The sequence below is a fragment of the Ascaphus truei genome, chromosome 3, assembly GCF_040206685.1.
Source record: "Ascaphus truei isolate aAscTru1 chromosome 3, aAscTru1.hap1, whole genome shotgun sequence".
Lineage (NCBI taxonomy): Eukaryota > Metazoa > Chordata > Amphibia > Anura > Ascaphidae > Ascaphus > Ascaphus truei.
This window is the reverse complement of record NC_134485.1, coordinates 117,387,171-117,406,480: the sequence shown is the minus strand read 5'-3', so window position 1 is coordinate 117,406,480 and position 19,310 is coordinate 117,387,171. Positions and strand designations below refer to the sequence as shown.

The 19,310-nt window shown below is 40.3% G+C and overlaps 1 protein-coding gene across 2 annotated transcripts in view; it reads right to left on the bottom strand.

The window, feature by feature from the left end:
- The window catches only part of CLCN4 (chloride voltage-gated channel 4), an 85,657-nt gene that overhangs the window by 22,045 nt on the left and 44,302 nt on the right, over positions 1–19,310 (bottom strand). For both annotated transcript variants that reach the window (XM_075589401.1, XM_075589402.1), the window contains exons 4-10: positions 15,012–15,199; positions 11,557–11,679; positions 9,942–10,148; positions 9,775–9,855; positions 7,798–8,343; positions 5,930–6,116; positions 4,925–5,323 (exon numbers count right to left, since the gene is read on the bottom strand). In XM_075589401.1, coding sequence (XP_075445516.1) covers positions 4,925–5,323; positions 5,930–6,116; positions 7,798–8,343; positions 9,775–9,855; positions 9,942–10,148; positions 11,557–11,679; positions 15,012–15,199 — 1,731 coding nt within the window. The remainder of the gene's footprint in view (positions 1–4,924; positions 5,324–5,929; positions 6,117–7,797; positions 8,344–9,774; positions 9,856–9,941; positions 10,149–11,556; positions 11,680–15,011; positions 15,200–19,310) is intronic.

Here is a 19,310-nt window from a genome sequence, read left to right as displayed (position 1 = left end):
GTCCGCCAGGTCCCCCGGAACGTCCCGCCGCCGTCCTCACATCCGCGCGACACCAGGGCTCCCTCGGGGAGCCCTGGGCACGCGTGCAGGCGGCACAGGCACCCGATGACGCGTGACCGCGCATCGGTGATGCGCGGCACGCTGAGGGAGTGCGGCTCGCAAGCCGGGACATATCCTGGCTTGCGGAATGAGCCGTACTCAAATAAAGTGTGCCGCCTGTGTATGTTTTCTATATTTATATTAAAACAGTATACTGTATATATTTTGTATATTTAGATTTATATTACAACAGTATATATATTTTCTATATTTATATTACAACAGTATACTGTATAGATTGTTTTTCTTTACATTGTAGGGAGACAACTCTTCTGGTGGACAAAATAAGTGAGGAGAATGATGAGAAGAGTGCATTAAGGGTCAAATACACTCTGCAGGAAAATCACAATCTCACTGTATCCGAGACCAGCATAAAGAAGATGAGACGCAGCATTGGATGGAAATATGGACGTGTGAGGTTAGTACTGAGGTCAAAGTGTTGTTTAGGAAACTGTACTGTACCGCTAAAATGATTTATTCCTTGTCATTACAGAGCGTACCCCATGATAAGGGACGCAAACAAAATAAAAAGAGTGGTCCAGGCCCAGGCATGGATCGACAGTGGGGAAACTTTCCAGGATTGCATCTTCCCTGACGAGTCTACTGTGTCGCTGGAGAGATTTGCAACCTTTGCATTCCACAAAAGAGGTCGCATATCTATGAAGCCGCGGCCAAAACACCCCGTGAAGCTGCATGTGTGGGGTGCCATCTCTAGGCGTGGACAAGGATGCATTGTCATCTTTGAAGGTAAAATATATAAAATATAATTTAGCCTTATGCACTGTACTTTACTAGTGTAACCTTACTGTATGCACTGTACTGTACTATTGTGCAGTTTTTTGAGCACTTTTCTTTTCTTGTTATAGGAATCATGAATAAAGCTTTCTTCCAAGACAAAATTGTCCCTGAGATGCAATACATCACACGCGAGTTCCCTGATGGTCACCGTTTCTACCAGGACAACGATCCGAAGCACACCGCGTCAACAGCGCATATCCTTGAGCGCGGTATCAACTGGGTGAAGACGCCAGCGGAGTAAGTGCGGTAACCGTGTCTCATTTTTTTCCCACTGTTTTTACTATGTACTGTATCTCTTAAACTAATTGTCCTTTTTTTCCAATGACAGATCGCCAGACTTCAATCCGATCGAAAATGGTCTGGCATCAGCTGAAGGACCATATCCGGAAAGTGGTGAAACCCTCCAAAAAGGACGAGTTGGCGAAAGGCATAATGAGTTTTTGGAACGATGTACTCACTGTGGAACGCTGCAATAAATATATAGACCATATTGCGACTGTGTTGCCCATTGTGATCGCGCGTAATGGGCAAGCATCAGGAAAGTAGTACTGTACTGTAGTATTGTAAGTACAGTATGATACAGGTAAGTATGGCACAGATTTTTTCTTTCCTAATAGTCAGAGTATACAGTAGTTACAGTTTTTGCTTTACAGAGAGAGCAGCACCAGCCATCTGGTTACATAGTATTTAACAGTAGTCAGAGTATACAGTAGTTCCAGTATAGACAAGTTTGACAGTACTACAGTAACTGCCTACTAACTGTTCAATTTTTTTCTTTCCAGAGAAAGCAGCACCAGCCATCTACAGTAGTACTACACATCACACAATGCCATAATACAGTACGCACATAACTGCACTAATTTTTTGTTTTCTTGTCATTTCAGGAAAAAAGGGTGGCCTGGGGGGAGGTGGGGTGTTGTGTACAGTCAAATGTACAGTATATAAACAGCAGTAATGATGTACACAAAACCTCTCCTCTCTCAATGAACTACTGTACTGTACACAGAATGAGGAACAAGATAAAGACGGAAAAAATTATATATATATATATATATATATATATATATATATATATATATTATACATTACAGTATATATTATTAAATAATATTCTTATAAATGTGCATTATTCATGTTTATCCATGTTTACAAATGTTTTCTAAATGTTTAAAGGAGACATACCGGCACCTCATAGAGGGATACCGGCACCTCATAAAGGGGGCTGTATCTCGGGGAGCAGGGGGTCCCCCGACCTGAAACCAGTGCGGTTCAGCTCTGGAGACCCCCTGCACATCTACACTATCAATAAAAATGTATTTAAAATAATTTTTAATGTGCCGATGTTTGCGCAGAGAGAGAGCAGCGGATCTCTCTCTGCTGCAAACACATCTCGCCCCGGCGCCCATACAGTAGTATCATTTATGTATGTGCATATACAGTACTGTATGTGTACAGTACTGTATGTTAGGGGTTATAGGGGCTGTTGTTATACAGTATATATATATATACAGTATATATACTGCATTACAATTCATTATAGGGGACGGCTTCAAAGAGAACAGCTCGCAAGCGCCCCCATGTGTTTTTACACGGCATTGCAGTATTGCAGCCAGCCGGAATAAAATGCTTAAATCCCTGCCGGGAAAATAGCGCAATGCACTCTGGCAGAAAACGATCAGAAACCTGAATACACCCGGGTATACCCGAATTCGCGGTACTAGCCGTGCGAGAATAAAGTATGTCGCCACTGTACTGTACAGCAGCACAGCACTGCAAATGCATGTATACTTTAAATATTCAAATTTACAATTACTGCGCGCGCACACACAGACTGTGTACTGACGTAGGTTGAACCGCGAAGGTATTAGACTTCCAAGACAACAGCCCCCTTGAGTTTTTACATGGCATTGCAGTATTGCAGACAGCGAGAATAAAATGCTAATATCACGAGCGCGAAAATAACGCAATTCACTCCAGGCGGAAAAAACAAAAAAACGCACCTAACCGGGATAATCTGAGAGCCGCGGATCTAGCCGACTTAGACTCAGGTCGGCCGCCACTGTATGTAAGATGCAGGGGAACAAATGGAGGGACACTAAGCCTTCCCAGTACTAATACAGGAAAAAAGTAGGTGTTCCGAGCACTCAATAAAAATAGGTAATAATATTGCAACACTAAGTTGTATCAAAAAAGTGGAATTGTATTGAATATGAATATAAATTCTCATATTGATTCATTGACAGATACAGCATGAATACATCAATCTAGGAAAAATATTATAGCAATAAATGTTAGCCTAACTGGCACATGGGTGAGGGTGGTGAATGGGACCTTGACATAGGGCTTTTGCAAGGGGTGCTTTTGTTCCTATCCAGAAAAATCCTTATTCCAGGGTCTATCTTGCAAAAACGTGTTTAATCAATTGCAATGTTTTTTGTCTTGTTCACAAACTTGTGCAAAAAGTCTCCAGTCAGGAGTCCAGGTTTTTGAAAATGTGTTTGATGGTTGTAAGATAATTTGTTTGGCTTATACTGCGGGTGAGTTACTAAGGTAGGGGGCATTGAGGGAAAGACTTCTAGTGGAAGGGATCGAAAGGAAACAATTAGGAGTAAAGCACAAGAGACGAGATGGGATATAGTGGGAAATCAAAGCCGAGTTGTAGGGAGGGGCAACAAAGTGTAGATCATAAAAGGGAGAACTTTGAATGTAATAAATATGAATTTTAATGGGGAGCCAGGGGAGGGAGTTCAAAAGAAGATGAGTAGACACTTCTCTGAGAAACTGAAATTATCCTAGCTGCTGTGTTTTGGATAGATGGCAAGGAACAAAGTTGTAAAGCAAAGAGACCAGTTAATAGTAGGTTGCAATAGTCAAGAAAGGAGAGAATAAGGGCATGAATTATTGTTTCTCTATCCCACTAAAGTGGCAGAGAAAATACCCTTGTTACACTAAGCCCAATTTTGTCGACCTTTCCAACTTTCACCTCATCTCCAATCTCCCTTTTTCACTAAAAATGTATAACCCCACACTACCATTTGTTTTTGATACCCTGAAGTCTGGATTCCATGCATATCTTTCAACTTAGATTGCTCTAGCAAAAGTTTCCAGTGATCATCTCCTGGTGAAGTTACAGTAACAGACCATGCAAATTTTATGAAATACATTTGTTGCTTTCAATATTATTGACCTTCTCTCCAGCCCCATACCTTCATTGGCCTTTGTGGTTCTGACCTCTATTGGCCTACATCCTACTGTCTGATGGTTTTCTTAGTGTTTCCTTCATGGTTATCTCCTGCTCTCAACATTATGCTGGTCTTTTAATAGGATCAGTTCTAAGGCTATGCTTATAATGCCGGTGACGGTGACGTCAGGCTGCGATCGCTGGAAAAATCAAATTGAGGTGACTTCCAGCGATCGCGACCAACCCATCGCACTTACTATAAGCATACGCGACGGCGGCAATGCATTTGTTTTGACGTGACGTTGCGTCGCAGTCACGGCACTATAAGCGCAGCCTAAGACGGATGTGTACCACATCACACTGTTAACGTTTGGTTCAAAATTAAACACTTTTATTCAATTTGCATACTTAGCCCCTAAATCTAAGCTTCAAAAAAGAAAGCAACACACTGCAAAAGGTACATGTTAGGGGATTATAGCCACCTGAGGAAAGGGGTGTGCTAAATGTTGTACATATTATGCATTTTTTTTTAAGAAATGCCTTTCGTCAACTATAAAGTAATCAATAAATATATAAAAAACTGTTTTAGTTGATAAAACGGTTTAATTTTACATTAAATCCTATATATGTTGTTAGGTGGGACATGAAGTATTGTTTTATTCAATATCAAACTCATGACGACATACTGTATAAAATAGGAAGTTATCACCGTGAAATCACACACGACTATTGAACTTGTGTCACATTAGTAATCACTGACAACCCAATGAATCTGAGACATAAAGACTCTTTCACACAAAAGTAGAAATGTCTTAAATAAATATGAAGTCATGATGAACAACTTACTTATTGCAATTATGAGTTCTCTTCTCTGGGCAAAGCCAATTAGACGCTCTGAATCTTTGGATACCACAACAGGGAACCCATTGTAATCCGTGTCTTTAATTAAAGTCTCCACATCCTCTACTGTCATGCTATCCTGGGTTAGAACAGACAGAGATGGCTCCCCACGTCGGGGCCTCATGACATCTGTTGCTAACGTTCTGTGGGTAAACTCGTCCTTAGCATCCAGGAATGGGTAACCATTTAAATGAATGTGCGCTTCATAAATTCCTTCTTTCCCAAATGCATCTGCTACCCATTTACTGGTCACTGCGGCTGCCATCAGTGGTACAATGTACTCCAGGCCTCCAGTCAACTCAAACATGATAACAACCAATGAAACAGTCATCCTGGTAACTCCACCTGTTGACATACAATCTTATAAATATTGGAAATACAACCAACATGTCTCATTTACATCACGTTTATTGTCCTATTTTGCACCTAAAATATGTTTATTACAGTCATTGTGCATCAATGTTAACCAATTATTTCTCTAAAAATCTTTTTTAATGGAAATACATGTTTAAAGATGACTGCCTTTAAGACATTTTTGGATACTGTGATGTTAACTAACTGCAGGGATGTAGTGTTAATCTTAATTCTTTGGTAAACATTAGACAATAAAATGCACGCCGGATTAATGAACAGACAAACTAGACACCTGCCTATGGCCCACTCTGAATGCATTAATTAGGCAGAAAGAAGAGTCTGTTAATCGCTCTATATGCCCCTGTATATATGTATGCACTATCCCTGTGTGCTCCTCTCTGTGTGTCTGTCTTTCTCTGTGTGAGTTCTTGGTAAAGGTAAAGCGCAATTGGGGCCCCAAACTTGGTGCCTCGTCTACGGTATGTGTAACCTTAATCTAATGTACAGTGATATTGATAGTATTCACAAACACTCCTATTTTGCTTAGCTGCTAATGTTTTCATTCCGTAAATCAATACAGGAATCTTTACACTGTACCTAGACAGGCTGCTGCTCCCACCATGGCATAAAGTCCTGGAGTCACACAGTCTGCCCCTGGTCTACACCAGTTCCTAAAGATGATCCAGTCATGGTGATGGTAAGCCAGTTGTTCCACGCCAACTCCAACTATGCGACCAGCTATGGCTCCAACTGCTATGCTTGGAATGAACAGACCTGAAGGGATCTATGAAGAAAAACATATTTTGTAAAAGAAAAGGCTATATTTACTAAGCAATACAGCTTATACATAATACAGCTTCTGGTGCCAGAAGACACCTTCTGACCCATTCAAGAGAAAGTGCAAGAAGGTGTTTTATGATAAAGCATAGCTTGGAAAATATTGCCCTGAGTCCCAGATTCATCATTCCTGTAAGGTCCATTCCTATGCTGGGTCTAGGACAGTTAGCCACAGCTCTTTGGCCATGGCCGTTTCACCACAGCGGTTTGGCCGCCAGGACAGTCCGCCAACAAAGAGGATGGAGGGAGTTTTGGGGGCTCTGGTTGATATTGGGTTGATATTGGGTAATGCTGACATCGGCAACTCAGGATCTTACCCCCTAACCCTAACAATAATCCTAATGCATCTAAATTAAATGCCGGGGGAGGCGCGAGGCCTCTGCAACTTCACTTACCTGCTCTCAGCCGGCTCTTCCCTGACGCGTCGCCATGACATCGTGGCGTCAAATGGCAGCGCGTCACATGACGCTGTGATGTCATATGACACGTGGAGCCCGAGAGTAGGTAAGGAGAGGGAGAGTAGGCAAGGGGGAGCGAAGACGGGGGGGGGCGCGAACTTAACAGTTTCCACATACTGTAGCATAAATGTTTCACTAAAAAGTTATTGGTAGATTCTTTCAATCAGACTGCTGAAAAGTTGAATCAAATATGGACTTATCAAGTGAAACAGTCGATCGGGCTGGTTTTGTCTGAAATTTCCCATTCGCTTCAGACTACAGAGAACAAGCCCCATAAGTAAATCAAAGCAGCACTCAAGTCCGAATAATTGTAACAAAATTCACATTTATGTAGCACCTTATACTCAAACAGTTAATGGTCCTATTTTCATTATTATGCTGTATATCTACTGTATATAGTCAATTGCACATATGCGGTGCAATTATATTACCATACTAAATTCCAGAGGGTAGTCAGAAGAGGTTATTAATGTGGTTGTTACAGTATGTGGAATACCTGAACTCCGGTTTCTCACAATATGGTACACAAAGCCCTCTTAAAAGAGCTATCAAAGTAATTTTTTATTTGCTTATTTAAAAAAAATAGAACTGAAGCAGAGCTGAACCCCATTATTCTCAGATATGGGAACCCCCTGCTTCCCGAGATACTTACTTCCAAAGGGGGTGCTGATATCTCTGCAAACTTTAACGCTCCCGTGTCACGCGGGCCAATAGGAAGTCTCACCTGATAATGTCACAACTTCCTATTGGCCCGCAGGATGCGGGAGCTTTGAAACTCCACCATTACAGAAACCCTGCTAGCCAAGCGGAGTGGTTGCCGACACCCCCTATGGAGGTAAGAATCTCCAGAAACAGGGGTGCCTGGAGATGAAAAGAGGCGGGTTCAGGTCCAGAGACCCAATGCTTCAATCAATATGTTAAAAAAAAAAAAGATTAGCCAAAACTATCGCCAGCTTGGATTGCCTTTTTAGGGTACAGAGTGTGTGGACATTTCCTCAGCAGTCCTAAATATCCATCTATTTACATAACAAATAAAGAGAAAAACTATTCTGGGTACAATTATTTCTGGCACCTTTTTAAGATTAAATAAACCATCTCTAAATTTGTAATTAAAAATATCTTAAATTGAAACTAAAATATATTGTCCAACTATCCCAATATCTATCTTACCTTCATGCCAAATGTAAATATAGTAATAAAGATTTTAAAGATCAGAGCCAGTGCTAGCTGCCACATTGCTGTATAAACACCCGCCCCAGCCAGTCGGTCTGGAATGTCATCCACAGGTCTGGTCATGTTGGGATCATTGATGTAGTCACAAAGTTGAGAAGACTCCAGAGCTCCACAGTCATTGAAAAGCTCTGAGATTAGCTCACTGGTACTCCTCCTAGTGTATGGGTTTGGGTAGGCTATGATGGCTGTGATAGCGGTAACTGCAATAACTTCCAAGACCGGGTACTTGCCAAGGCTGGTGGTTTTACGCCTTCTGCACCACGCAATGTTACAGCGGATGAAAAGTGTGCCCCACAGTCCTCCAAAGACCCCCAGGAGAATGAATGGAAAAAGTTCAGCCATGTACCAAGGAGTATGATATTCCACGTAAAAAAGAACCAGGCGGCTGTTTCCAAATGGGTTGATCGACCTCAGGGTAAAAGCAGCCACGAGGGCAGCAAAAAATGATCTCCACAATGTCTTTAGAGGAAAATAGTAGCTAACCTACAAATAAATAAGCAAATGTGAAAACATTTATAATGAGACTAATAATCAGCAAAAGACAATGCCAATAATAGTTAGGGACTTTTGAGAATTAAGAGGGCTAAAGTCTCCTGGGTATAAAACTGAAGCGGAACCAGCGCAAACAAAACCAAACAGAAGAAAACGTACACTATGGAAGGAAACAGATTTCACTCAAAGCAATTGGAGTATTCCTTTTTAAAAAAAAAATCTGACGTAAGTCTTTTGCACAAGTTTTCCCCCAATTTTGTAACCAGGAGACTTAAGTAAGAGATCCCTTTAAATGTCAGTTTAGATCTTCAATAGAAAGACGGAAGTACAGTATATCAAATCGCTTATTATCAATATTACAAATATGCATGTCTTGTTCTGTGTGTATATATATATTTATACAGCCAATAAAGAATATCACTTGTGAGCACATTCACATGTCTTAGGCCGGTCTGCACTCCTGCCTTTCACCATTATCACCTAGCATACAGTGCTCCCACTGCAGCAAGGGATTCTGGGAAATGACATGCAAATGAGCACACAATGTGTAACCTTTTGCCTGGAAAATCCATACACATGGAGCTATATGCTAACGGTGGAGGTTTTTTGTTGCCTTTTTTACCCACCATAATGTTAAATATATACTGTGTATATATATATATATATAGCAACTGTAAATATTACTGTATATTCATTTGCATGTCTTATACAGGTCTGCAACCCTGTCTTTAACCATTATCACCCAGCACACAGCACTTCCACTGCAGCAAGGGATTCTGGGAAATGACATGCAAATGAGCACACAGTGCCACCTTTTATCTCAAGTTCACATTACATTAACAACCCTTAGCCAATGCATGCTGCTTTAGACGCAGCTTTTAAGCAAGGGCTTGGGAGATGCAAAGCCAGTAAACCCACTCACAGACATGTTTCAAGCTGCAGTTCAAGCTGCCGTTTTTAAAATATATATATTATTATTTTTTCCAATTCAATATGTGCATCAATACAATCTGCACATCGCTCCGTTCTCCTGTAATTGATTGCTTGCTCTGGGCTATTTAATTCAGTTCTTGCACAGCATTTTGGGCAATGTAGTTCCTAGAATATGATTGACTGGGCAGTTACTAGATACAATTAGTTCACTGTTAGAGAGAGGACGGGGCTCAAGAGCCAGAGTCTATCAGCAGGGGCTGTCACTTAAAACTTTTTTTTATTTACATTTTAAATGCTACAAGTATTTTCTCATAGTACAGAACTGATTTACTAAAAAAAAAAACACACATGTAGGATATTGCTTGAACGGCTGCTTTAATAAATGACTGCTCTCTGATAGGGCCAATTAGAGCACTGTCGCCTGCAGTTTAATGAATAACGACCACTGTCTTGGAATGCCTCAACAGTCCAAAATCTGGCTTCACTTACCTCTTCCAAACTAAAGAGAACACCACCAATCGGAGCTCCAAAGGCAACTGAAACTCCTGCAGCTGCTGCTGCTGAAAGTACCTGTAATAACACAAACAATGTCATGCTATGGAAACGCTCGTGGTGATAGAAGAAACTGTGTGTTTGACTTTGTTACCTCGACTTACTTCTCTCCTCTTTCCTTCATTCTTGCTGTATTTGGAAAACAGGCTGCTGAAGAAGTTACCACAGCAACAAGCCACGTGTACCAGAGGTCCTTCTTTCCCAAGGCTCAGGCCTGAAGACACCACCAGGACTAGTGTTACTGTTTTTATTAATAAGGTCCACTTTCCTAGGTATCCTCTGATTATAAAACCACTGAGAATGGTTTTTATCTAGCAGAAGACATGAGGCATTATCAATAGCTTTAGTAACAGGACATTCTCATACTTAGTGCATTATTGTGATAACACTAATGAATATTACAGTCATTGGCTCTATAAATACTTTTGACCCAAGTCATTTACGGCAACCGCAAACAAAAATGAAAACATACGGTATTTTATTTGCATATTATTTTGCATTCAAAATCGGCTGTTGCACAAATATTCCAAGAAGATTCAGACTATCGATTAAATCAATGGCACCAGAGCTATGTCTCATTAACTACTGCAAGATCCATTCATTTCATTATATATCTTCATTTACAAGGGTACGCACATTCTAACTTCTGGAAGTAAGAAGTGGCATGTATGCATTGTGAAGCATTAAAGCAGCGGTTCTCAACCAGGGTGCCGGGGAACACTAGTGTGCCGTGACCCTCTGTCCACAGCCCTAGGGGGAAATTTCTGCTAGGAGAGATCGCTTAAAATGCAAACGAAAATGGCAATCAGCACATATTGTTGTTTTAGAAGGTCCACTAATCATTAGGACTCCATATTAACTTAATTGTAAATCGTCTTACTGTACTTCTCATAGCTGGACACTCCAGCTCCAAATAGGTTAATTATATTTATGTTGAAAAAACATTAAAAACAATATTTTTTTATTTAGATACTGTAGATTAATGCTGTTCTTTTTTTACACAATGTAATACAGCATGATGTTCGGACAGTATATTCCAGTATATTAAATATATATAGGGCTACAGTATATTTGCTATTCTGCCATAAGACAAACAAAAGAATACAGACAAAAGGGCACTGAGGTAAGTACAGTATTAACAAAGTATATTCACACTATAAACAGACCTACTGTAGTCTCACTTACACATGAGTGAACATGAGTAAGCTCCGATCATAGTCCTCAACTTGGATAAGCTCCATTGGTACAGTAAGTCTCCAGGGGATTACTTGTGCTGTCCAAGCTGCAGACTTTGAACGAAGCCTGTACTCATGTGCACTTATGTGTAGGTGAAAATAGATCTGTTTATATTGTGAATATGCTTTTTAATACTTACCTCTGTGCGCTTTTGTGTATTCTTTTGTGTTGTTTTCTGGTTGGGGAAGGATCACCCCAACCAGACAAGTAGCAAGAGGTTTGCGCTGAAGGTTAAAGTGTTGCAAGTTCTGCCATAAGAGACGTTCTAACTCTGGAAGACACCTTACTGTACACCCCTTTCAAGTCAGTGGGTTAAGGGGTGTTGTCCAGCACTAGATGTGTCCTATGACTGAAGACTGCGTAGTAAATGGGGGTCAAAATGCCTGAATGATATATTCTACCATTGTATTGTGCAATCCAAAACAAGCACTTGACATTAATGAAATCTTTTGAAATCATTCAAGCAAGATAAAATAATCTCACCTCTGGAATTCCAGATCCACAAGCATAGGGGGCAAAAACTCTGACCAAAGAAACTGCAAGGAAGGCAAATGTCAATGCCCACATAATGTAGAGGAAATAATTCAAAATATATGCACTGGGACTCTGAAAAACATCAAAAATAGCAATTTTTCGATTTTTGGAGGTATAATAAAGTATACAGTAATGAAGCATAGACCATTTTGAAGTATACATTGAAAGCCTTCCCTGTGTTTTTCCTTTTTTTAATGTACAGCACCCAAACCAGGGAGCTAATTCATGGTCCTCCACCTCAAAGGACCTCTTCAGTTTCCCAAAAATGTATGTTTGACACAAAAAAACTACAAATATGGCCACGGGGTCAGCAGTAGCAAGTCGCAAAGTAATTTCCCAATGACTATGCAGATTTCTATTGGCCACCAGAATAAGGCAGACCCCAACTGCAATATTGTACCCATCAGGCCAATATTTTTGCCTTTTAACAAAAGAGAGAAAGTTGTAAGTCCCACTGAACAGGACTTATAGAAACTCCAACATGGGCACTCTGATGTGTGTAATACTAGCGCACCCACCTTGCACTTCAGGTGTATTCACCAGTGCAATTTTTCCTTCTTCAATCCTACTGCCCCCCTTTTTTTCCCCTTTTCTTTTCTTATTTGTATATGTAAACCATGTGATCATGTATACATCTACATCCTTACCTCAGCTGGCAATAGTTTGGTGCTCCTGTTATAAATCTGTACAAATCCTAATTGTGTGCTTAACTTAATGGCCATCTTTCAGTTTCAATCAATTCTCCAGTGAGTGTAACTCAACAGCTACAATGTATCCTTATATTACTACGGTAACATTATCTATTGCTACAGTTTACAGCCAAAACTGCTGGGAACATTGGCAACAAATGATTACAAACAGGAAAGTGTTGTAAAGATCTTGCATTGCTTGGGAGGTGGGCTAAAACCTGCTACAGAAATCAAAGGATGCTTTAAAACGAAATAAAAATGTCATTAAGATTGAAATAAAAACAAAACAGTCACTATTATCTAATACTACAGAACAGATTTTTTTTTTAAACCATATAAGGTTTCACATGTTTTGCTGCTTTAACGTGGGCCATGAAAATCTGTGAGAGCGTGCAAATGTATACTGTCTGTCATTTCTGTCATTATAGCTGCACTGTCTCCTTTTCATGCATGCCACAGCGTAGCTATTTGCTTGTTAAGGTTCATCAGTATGATTCATCCTTGAACATGACAAACTTCTCAGCTGGTTGATTACTGACTGGACAGATGAGCAGGAGAAATTGATGGTAGAAATCAGTTTGCCATCACTTGATTCATGCAAATCAGCAGTGTGTTCCTTTTGTAGTTGATATGCCAGAGAAAGTGCAGAAAGCTCTCGTTATCCCCTTGTTTTAACATTTACTGCACATGCCTTTCACTTTTTTTTGTTAATTTGTAGATAAAGCGACGCACTCACTAAAGTGTGCTTGCCATTCAATTGAGCTGATATTGCATTTTTAGTGAACGGCTCTTAAAATGTGGCAGGCTTAAACAGGATGGCCACAAAGATAAATGCTGTGGAATAATGTAAGCCTCCTATTATTTATTTATAAAAAATGTTTTACCAGGAAATAGTAGTAAGTTCACAGTTACCTCTCATTTTCAACAGTGTCAATTATCCCATTAGTCCTCTGAGCTAGTGCCTTAAACCAGGGCTGCGCAAACTGGGGGACATGACAATTTTTTAGGGGGGGAAGGGCGCAGCGCTTCCAGAGATCTTCCCTACAACATTTGAATTAAATCTACTTATGTAGCACCCTGCTATATTTCTCTGGCCTGGCATGTAAGTCCTGGTAACAGCAGGCAGTGCTAGGGTTAATACAGTAACTAGCACAAGGCTATGCATGTGAATTAGTTTCCGCTGAGTGTATCTATTATGTTGCAGCTTACAAGCACATGTCTGGGTCTGGAAGATGCTGGAATCACATAACACATTTAATTCTGCCCAGTTACTGGGGCGGAATGGCTGGCTCCTCCTCCTGTATTAAGATGTGATCCCTCCATATTAGTGTGAGTCCTGCCTTACCCATCGGGGGTGTCCTGTCCTACCCAGGGGGAGTGCTGAGTCTCCTGGGTGGGGAAAACCGAAGTTTTAGTTCTGCCTCCTCCTGAGTCCTAACCTACTCCAAAGGGGGGTTGGTGCAGTCCTACCCTAGGGGGTAGTGGTACCCCAAGGGGAGGGTGAGAGATCCAGGTAGGGACCTGTTCCCTGGACAGTACCCAAGGAGTGCCAGTTCCTGTAGCAAGAAAGAGACTCCATCATTCCCCCAGTTCAAGTAGGCATTGGGACAGACAAGGTGGAAGCTGCCACCCTCAGTTATGTAGGAACCAGAGGAGGTGAGCTATCTCTAATTGCATGAGGAAGATGCCACTGGCAATGGATAAAAACCTGTCCTGTCGCTGCTATGTATGCTGATGTGGTGCACCCAATAAAGAGTCTGTTGAAAAGTTCCTGGTGCCCTGTTCTACATTTGTTCCACTCCTCTACAGTCTTGGCCTGACCCCACGCAGGGAAGACCCTGAGGCCAGAAGTAACCAACCGAGCTAACACTCTATGAGCAGGTCTAAACCCTATCAGGGAGAGTATAAGAGACTGTTATTCATGTGCAGCCTATCTCTATACAGCCGGTTGGGATAGGGGTGTTACACTTCGAGAATACAAGATACGACAAAGCTCTTGAAACAGTAAGAAAACAATTGTACAACAATTAGTGATTTTTTTCAATGGAAAAACAAGAAAATTCAAACATTATACCTTTTTTATTTTAGACTAAGAATATTTTTTTAAAGTAAAGCTACTTAGAGCAATGCTCTCTTCCTTAAGTCAAGCAGTACAGTATCACCAGCTGCTGAAGTACTCATTCATTTGTGCACACTTGCAATTGATCTACTGTAGCACAGTTACGTTTACCTAATATAAATATACAATGAAAAAAGGAAGAAAGTTTAGGTAACCATTAGACCTGTTGTAGAAGTTCTCCAGAACCTGGATTTCATACTGCTATGGACAACTAGATTGTCTCACAACAGAAGCAGAAGAACACCTAAATCTGTGGTGGAAAAAATGATATACTTAAAGGACCTCATGTGAGGCCCTTGAGCCCTAAAAAGGGCAGCACATTATATGCATCAGCTCACTGTCATTAAACAGCTGATGTAGTGGGGAGAAGCTACGATCCACACAAGCTGCATCTCCACTTCCTCTGCACTTGGGAGAGTGAGACAGCGGCCAGCAGTTGTAGGGCCACATGTGAAGCCCCGGGGCACCGCATGCAGCCGTCATGCCGCCTGTTGCCCACTGACAGAATAAGTGGTAATTGAAAAGCATTAAACACATTAATTGAATGCATTACAATCCTTTAATAATTGTAACCGCATTAAAAGCTCTCCACATACCTCAGACTGATTAACCAGTAGTTCAGACCATTTCTGCCACTTCGGACATTTGTCTCGGTCATCAAAAGTTGTTTCATTCGATGTCCAGCAGCACTGCTCATGACTGTACCAGAAACCACTGAGGCATACACCCTCTTTAAGGTCCGTCATCCAATCCACAGCTAAGTCTATAACTCCGGCTAAAGTTCCTGAAAATACAACATTTTATTACGTTTATTATATGATCATAGACCATCATGAAATTAAAAAGAAATTCCCAGCAGGTAGAATGCTTGATTATATTGAAATATATCAATATAAATTATGGCAGGCAGAAGTCTACCATAGATTTGTTACCTACACAATTACCTTAATACCCAGACTATCTGGGGTTAAAAATTCATACAACTGTATTTCCTCCATATACGATATCAAAAGTGATGAAAGTTTCATTGTCCTCAGATTTTAACAGGAGCTACACCTAAATAAATTAACATAGTCTTACTCGAATGGGATAAGTTATCAAAATCTGTATGTCCCATTACACAAAAAGTGGTGCAATACTGGTGCAAATAAGACTATGAGGTCAGGTACGCTTAGATTAATATGGTCAGTTGTAGTTTAGTTTTTTAATTTTTACACAATTCAATACACAATACAGCAGGCATAAACTTTTAGGGTTCAATGTTAAAATGGATTAAGAAGTAAAGAATGACACAGTGTGCTCATTTGCATGTCATTACCCAGAATCTCTGGCTGCAGTAGAAGCATTGTTTGCCACGCGATAATGGGAAAAGACGTTAAATGCACCACCAGTGCTATTTTTATTAACTGTACACAATTCAACCAATTATAAAAGACGAAATAGATATTAAGTAGCAAATAATTTTTTTTAGCAAGTTTTCTTGTGAGTGCAACTTTAAAATGTATATAAATCCCTATAGCATGTCCATAGGTTTAACAATTTGGTAGTGAGTATTCTGTTTATTTCATACAGCTAATTTAGCAGTAAAAGAATCATATCAAATGGCGCAACACACAAAAATATTTTAGTACTTGAATATTTCAAATTCAGAACTATCTTTATTGAGGAAATACTGACATCATGTGGTCATTTTACATAAGTGGTGAAAACTCATACATTTCGGAGTCTGTGTACAAATCGTTGCAAATAGATTAATTTTTTTGCGGAACAGTCTTGCATGGAGATCATAAATTATATTGCACTTGTGTGCATCTATGCATTAACCTTTTTTTCCCTATTGTGTGCCATAAGCGTCTAAATACGGGTTTATATAGGTACGGTATATTGGTGCAAACAAATGGAACGTACATGATTAAAAAAAAAAGTATTTGTATACTGTAAGTTCTCCAAAAATACAGTTGAATCTGCATCGAAAATGTCCGCCATATTGAAACTTCCACGAGTCTTAATAAGTCTTGTTTATATTGTTAGTCCAGGATTAAGTTGCTATGTATAAACCCAAATATTTTTTACTCAGCAAAGAATTTCCCTTATATACATACAGTAGCTTAACAAAATGTTTTTTTTTTTTTGTTTGTATGGCTATCATAAATAATATTGTTATTTTTCTTTGCAATATATTGCAGAATGCAGTCTTTTATGGAATAGGCTACAACTCTTCAGTTGTTTAACAATATGTTTGGCCATCATGAACTTGCCACATTATGATGAAATGTGAGTTGCGAGATGATGTAACATCCTAACTTTTGACATGTACTGTAAGAGTTGTGAAATAAATGAAGGTAATGGTTTTTTTTTTTTTCCAATTAATTAGTCAATTATCTGAAGGGAGGCTGCTGTGGCAAAGACCAGGACCGGAAAAATACTGTTTGGAAAAAGTGCATGTTCATACCATGTCACACATCACACATCACACATCACACATCAATAACCTATCCATCTAACATGCAGATCAATATACTTTTTTGTAGTTGAACGATAAGATGAATCCCACAATCATCCCACAATGGGGTGAAATCTCTGTAAAACATTTGCCATGACATTGTTTCATACGCCTATAACATGTATTATCTTTAACTGTGCATGCAATGTCTTGTATATAATGTATACCCTGTTCACTTAATGTAACTATGTATTTGTAACCATGTATTATTTGTCATCATACAGTAACTCTATGCCCAGGACATACTTGAAAACGAGAGGTAACTCTCAATGTATTTACTTCCTGGTAAAATATTTTTATAAATAAATAAAATAAAAAATAAGAATCCAGGTTTATAATAGTATGTAAGGTAGGTACAGTTGTTCATTTAGTTTTTAGAGTAGCATTTCGCAAACCTATGATAGCATTTGCAATTCTTTCCAACTACTCTCGCCACGCTCCCTGTCCACCCCTCTTTCTCCCTCTCTGCCCCATTTCCTCTGACATGATCGCTGTCTTCATCTGTCTGTTTGTTTTAGTGTATATACTGTAAATACTTTAATTTGGATTCACGTTTATTCAAAGGTTACCCTTTTTATAGCTTTTTTTTTTTTTTTTTTAAGCTGGATGCTAAGATTTGTTTCTTTAACTGTATGTATAGGAATTATATATAATTATTTAACCTTTTGGCCTTTAAATGTGTCCTTCACTAAACTTTGACAATTTCTGTATATTTCCATAGGTAAGTGCAAAGGTATACATGTGAATAATTATGTAATAAAAGTAAAGGACAACAATTTTTTTTAATAAAAAAAAATATATTTACATTTTCTTTTTTGTTTTATATTACTAATTTCTTCACAGCCTTTTGGGTGGCGGTGCAGAAAGACATGGTCCCCATTATAATGGTGTAGGCTGTGTGCTTGGTTAAAGTGTTGCTTGGGCTGTGGTGGAAGTAGATGGTGCTGTAATTGTGAGGGTTCCAGGTGCAGTTGACGTCAGAGCCACAACGCCCTCACGCATAACGTTACGTTATTGCTATGAGTTGTTACATGTATGTTGCTGTCTTCAGCATCAATTTGTTGTTTATCTACCTCATTTTTCAAATCCAGGAGCATGCTTTGCCTTAGCTTCATGTGGTTCTGGTGGTACTTTTTATGGGTATTGTGACAGGGTGAATGAACGTCACCAGCCATATACCTGGCAAACCTATGTTTAGGCTTGCAGTGCAGCAGTGACGAGGTTAAGTTTCAGTTGAGAAGGGCTGCTTAATTAGTCTGACTCCAGCTGCATAATCAAGGTGTTTTAAAACCCCCAGGCTGTACACACATACAAGCTAGCTGGTCAGGAGGCAGGACTAAAATACTGAAGAGATTACTGCTATAAGGTCTGTTTTGCAAAGTACATGTGTGATGAACTGTCTGTGTCCTGCATGCTGAAGAGAAGCTGCCTTGTTTTCTATGCTGAAGAGAAGCTATTTTGTTTTTGTCTGCTGAAGAGAAGCTATTTTGTTTTTGTATGCTGAAGAGAAGCCATTTTGTTTTGTGTGCTGTATGTTTTTAAGGCTCAATAAAGAAGCCTTATTAAGAGAACCCGCGTGTGTGGTTGCATGTACCCTGCAACATATGGTGTCAGAAGTGCCGGGATTTTGAGAGGCCCCTGCAGTTGAAGGGCCACACACACACAAAAATGAGAAAAATTGAAGAATTTTTAAAAGAGTTTCTGTGCAAGCAGACCAGACAGCAGGGACTGTTAATGCAGGAGGAGACCAAACAGCAGGGACTGTTAATGCAGGAGCAGGCCAAACTACTATTGCAGCAGCAAACCCAGCTCCTAACCCAGCAGCAGGCAGCACAGGATGAACGGATGGCCAAGCTGCTGACCCAATTCCAGGGGTCTGCCAGTCCAGAACTTGCGAACAAACCCCCGGTCCTCCTGAGAAAAATGGCTCCGAACGAGGATCCAGAGGCTTTCTACTGACATTTGAAAGGGTTGCCGAAACTCAGTGCTGGGCTGCAGATCGCTGGGCAACTGCTTTGGCCCCGCTCCTCATGGGAGAAGCCCAGGCCTCATATCAGGGCCTCCCAGCAGATCAGGCAATGGACTACCAACAAGTAAAAGCCGCCATACTGGATCGCTTAGGTCTGACCCCAGAGACCTACGGGTAGCAGTTCCGGAACCTGAAGTACAGCTCTAAGATGAGACCCCGGGTCCTCGCTCAGCGGTTATTGGACTTGTGTACTCGCTGGATACAACCCTAGGAGCGCACTAAGGAGGCAATTCTTGAGCAAGTGGTTTTGGAACAATTCCTACAGATAATACCCCCTTCCACACGCTCGTGGGTAAAATGCCATGCTGCTAAAACCCTAGCTTTGGCGGTCCGACTCGTTGAGAACTTCCTTGGAGCCGAGGA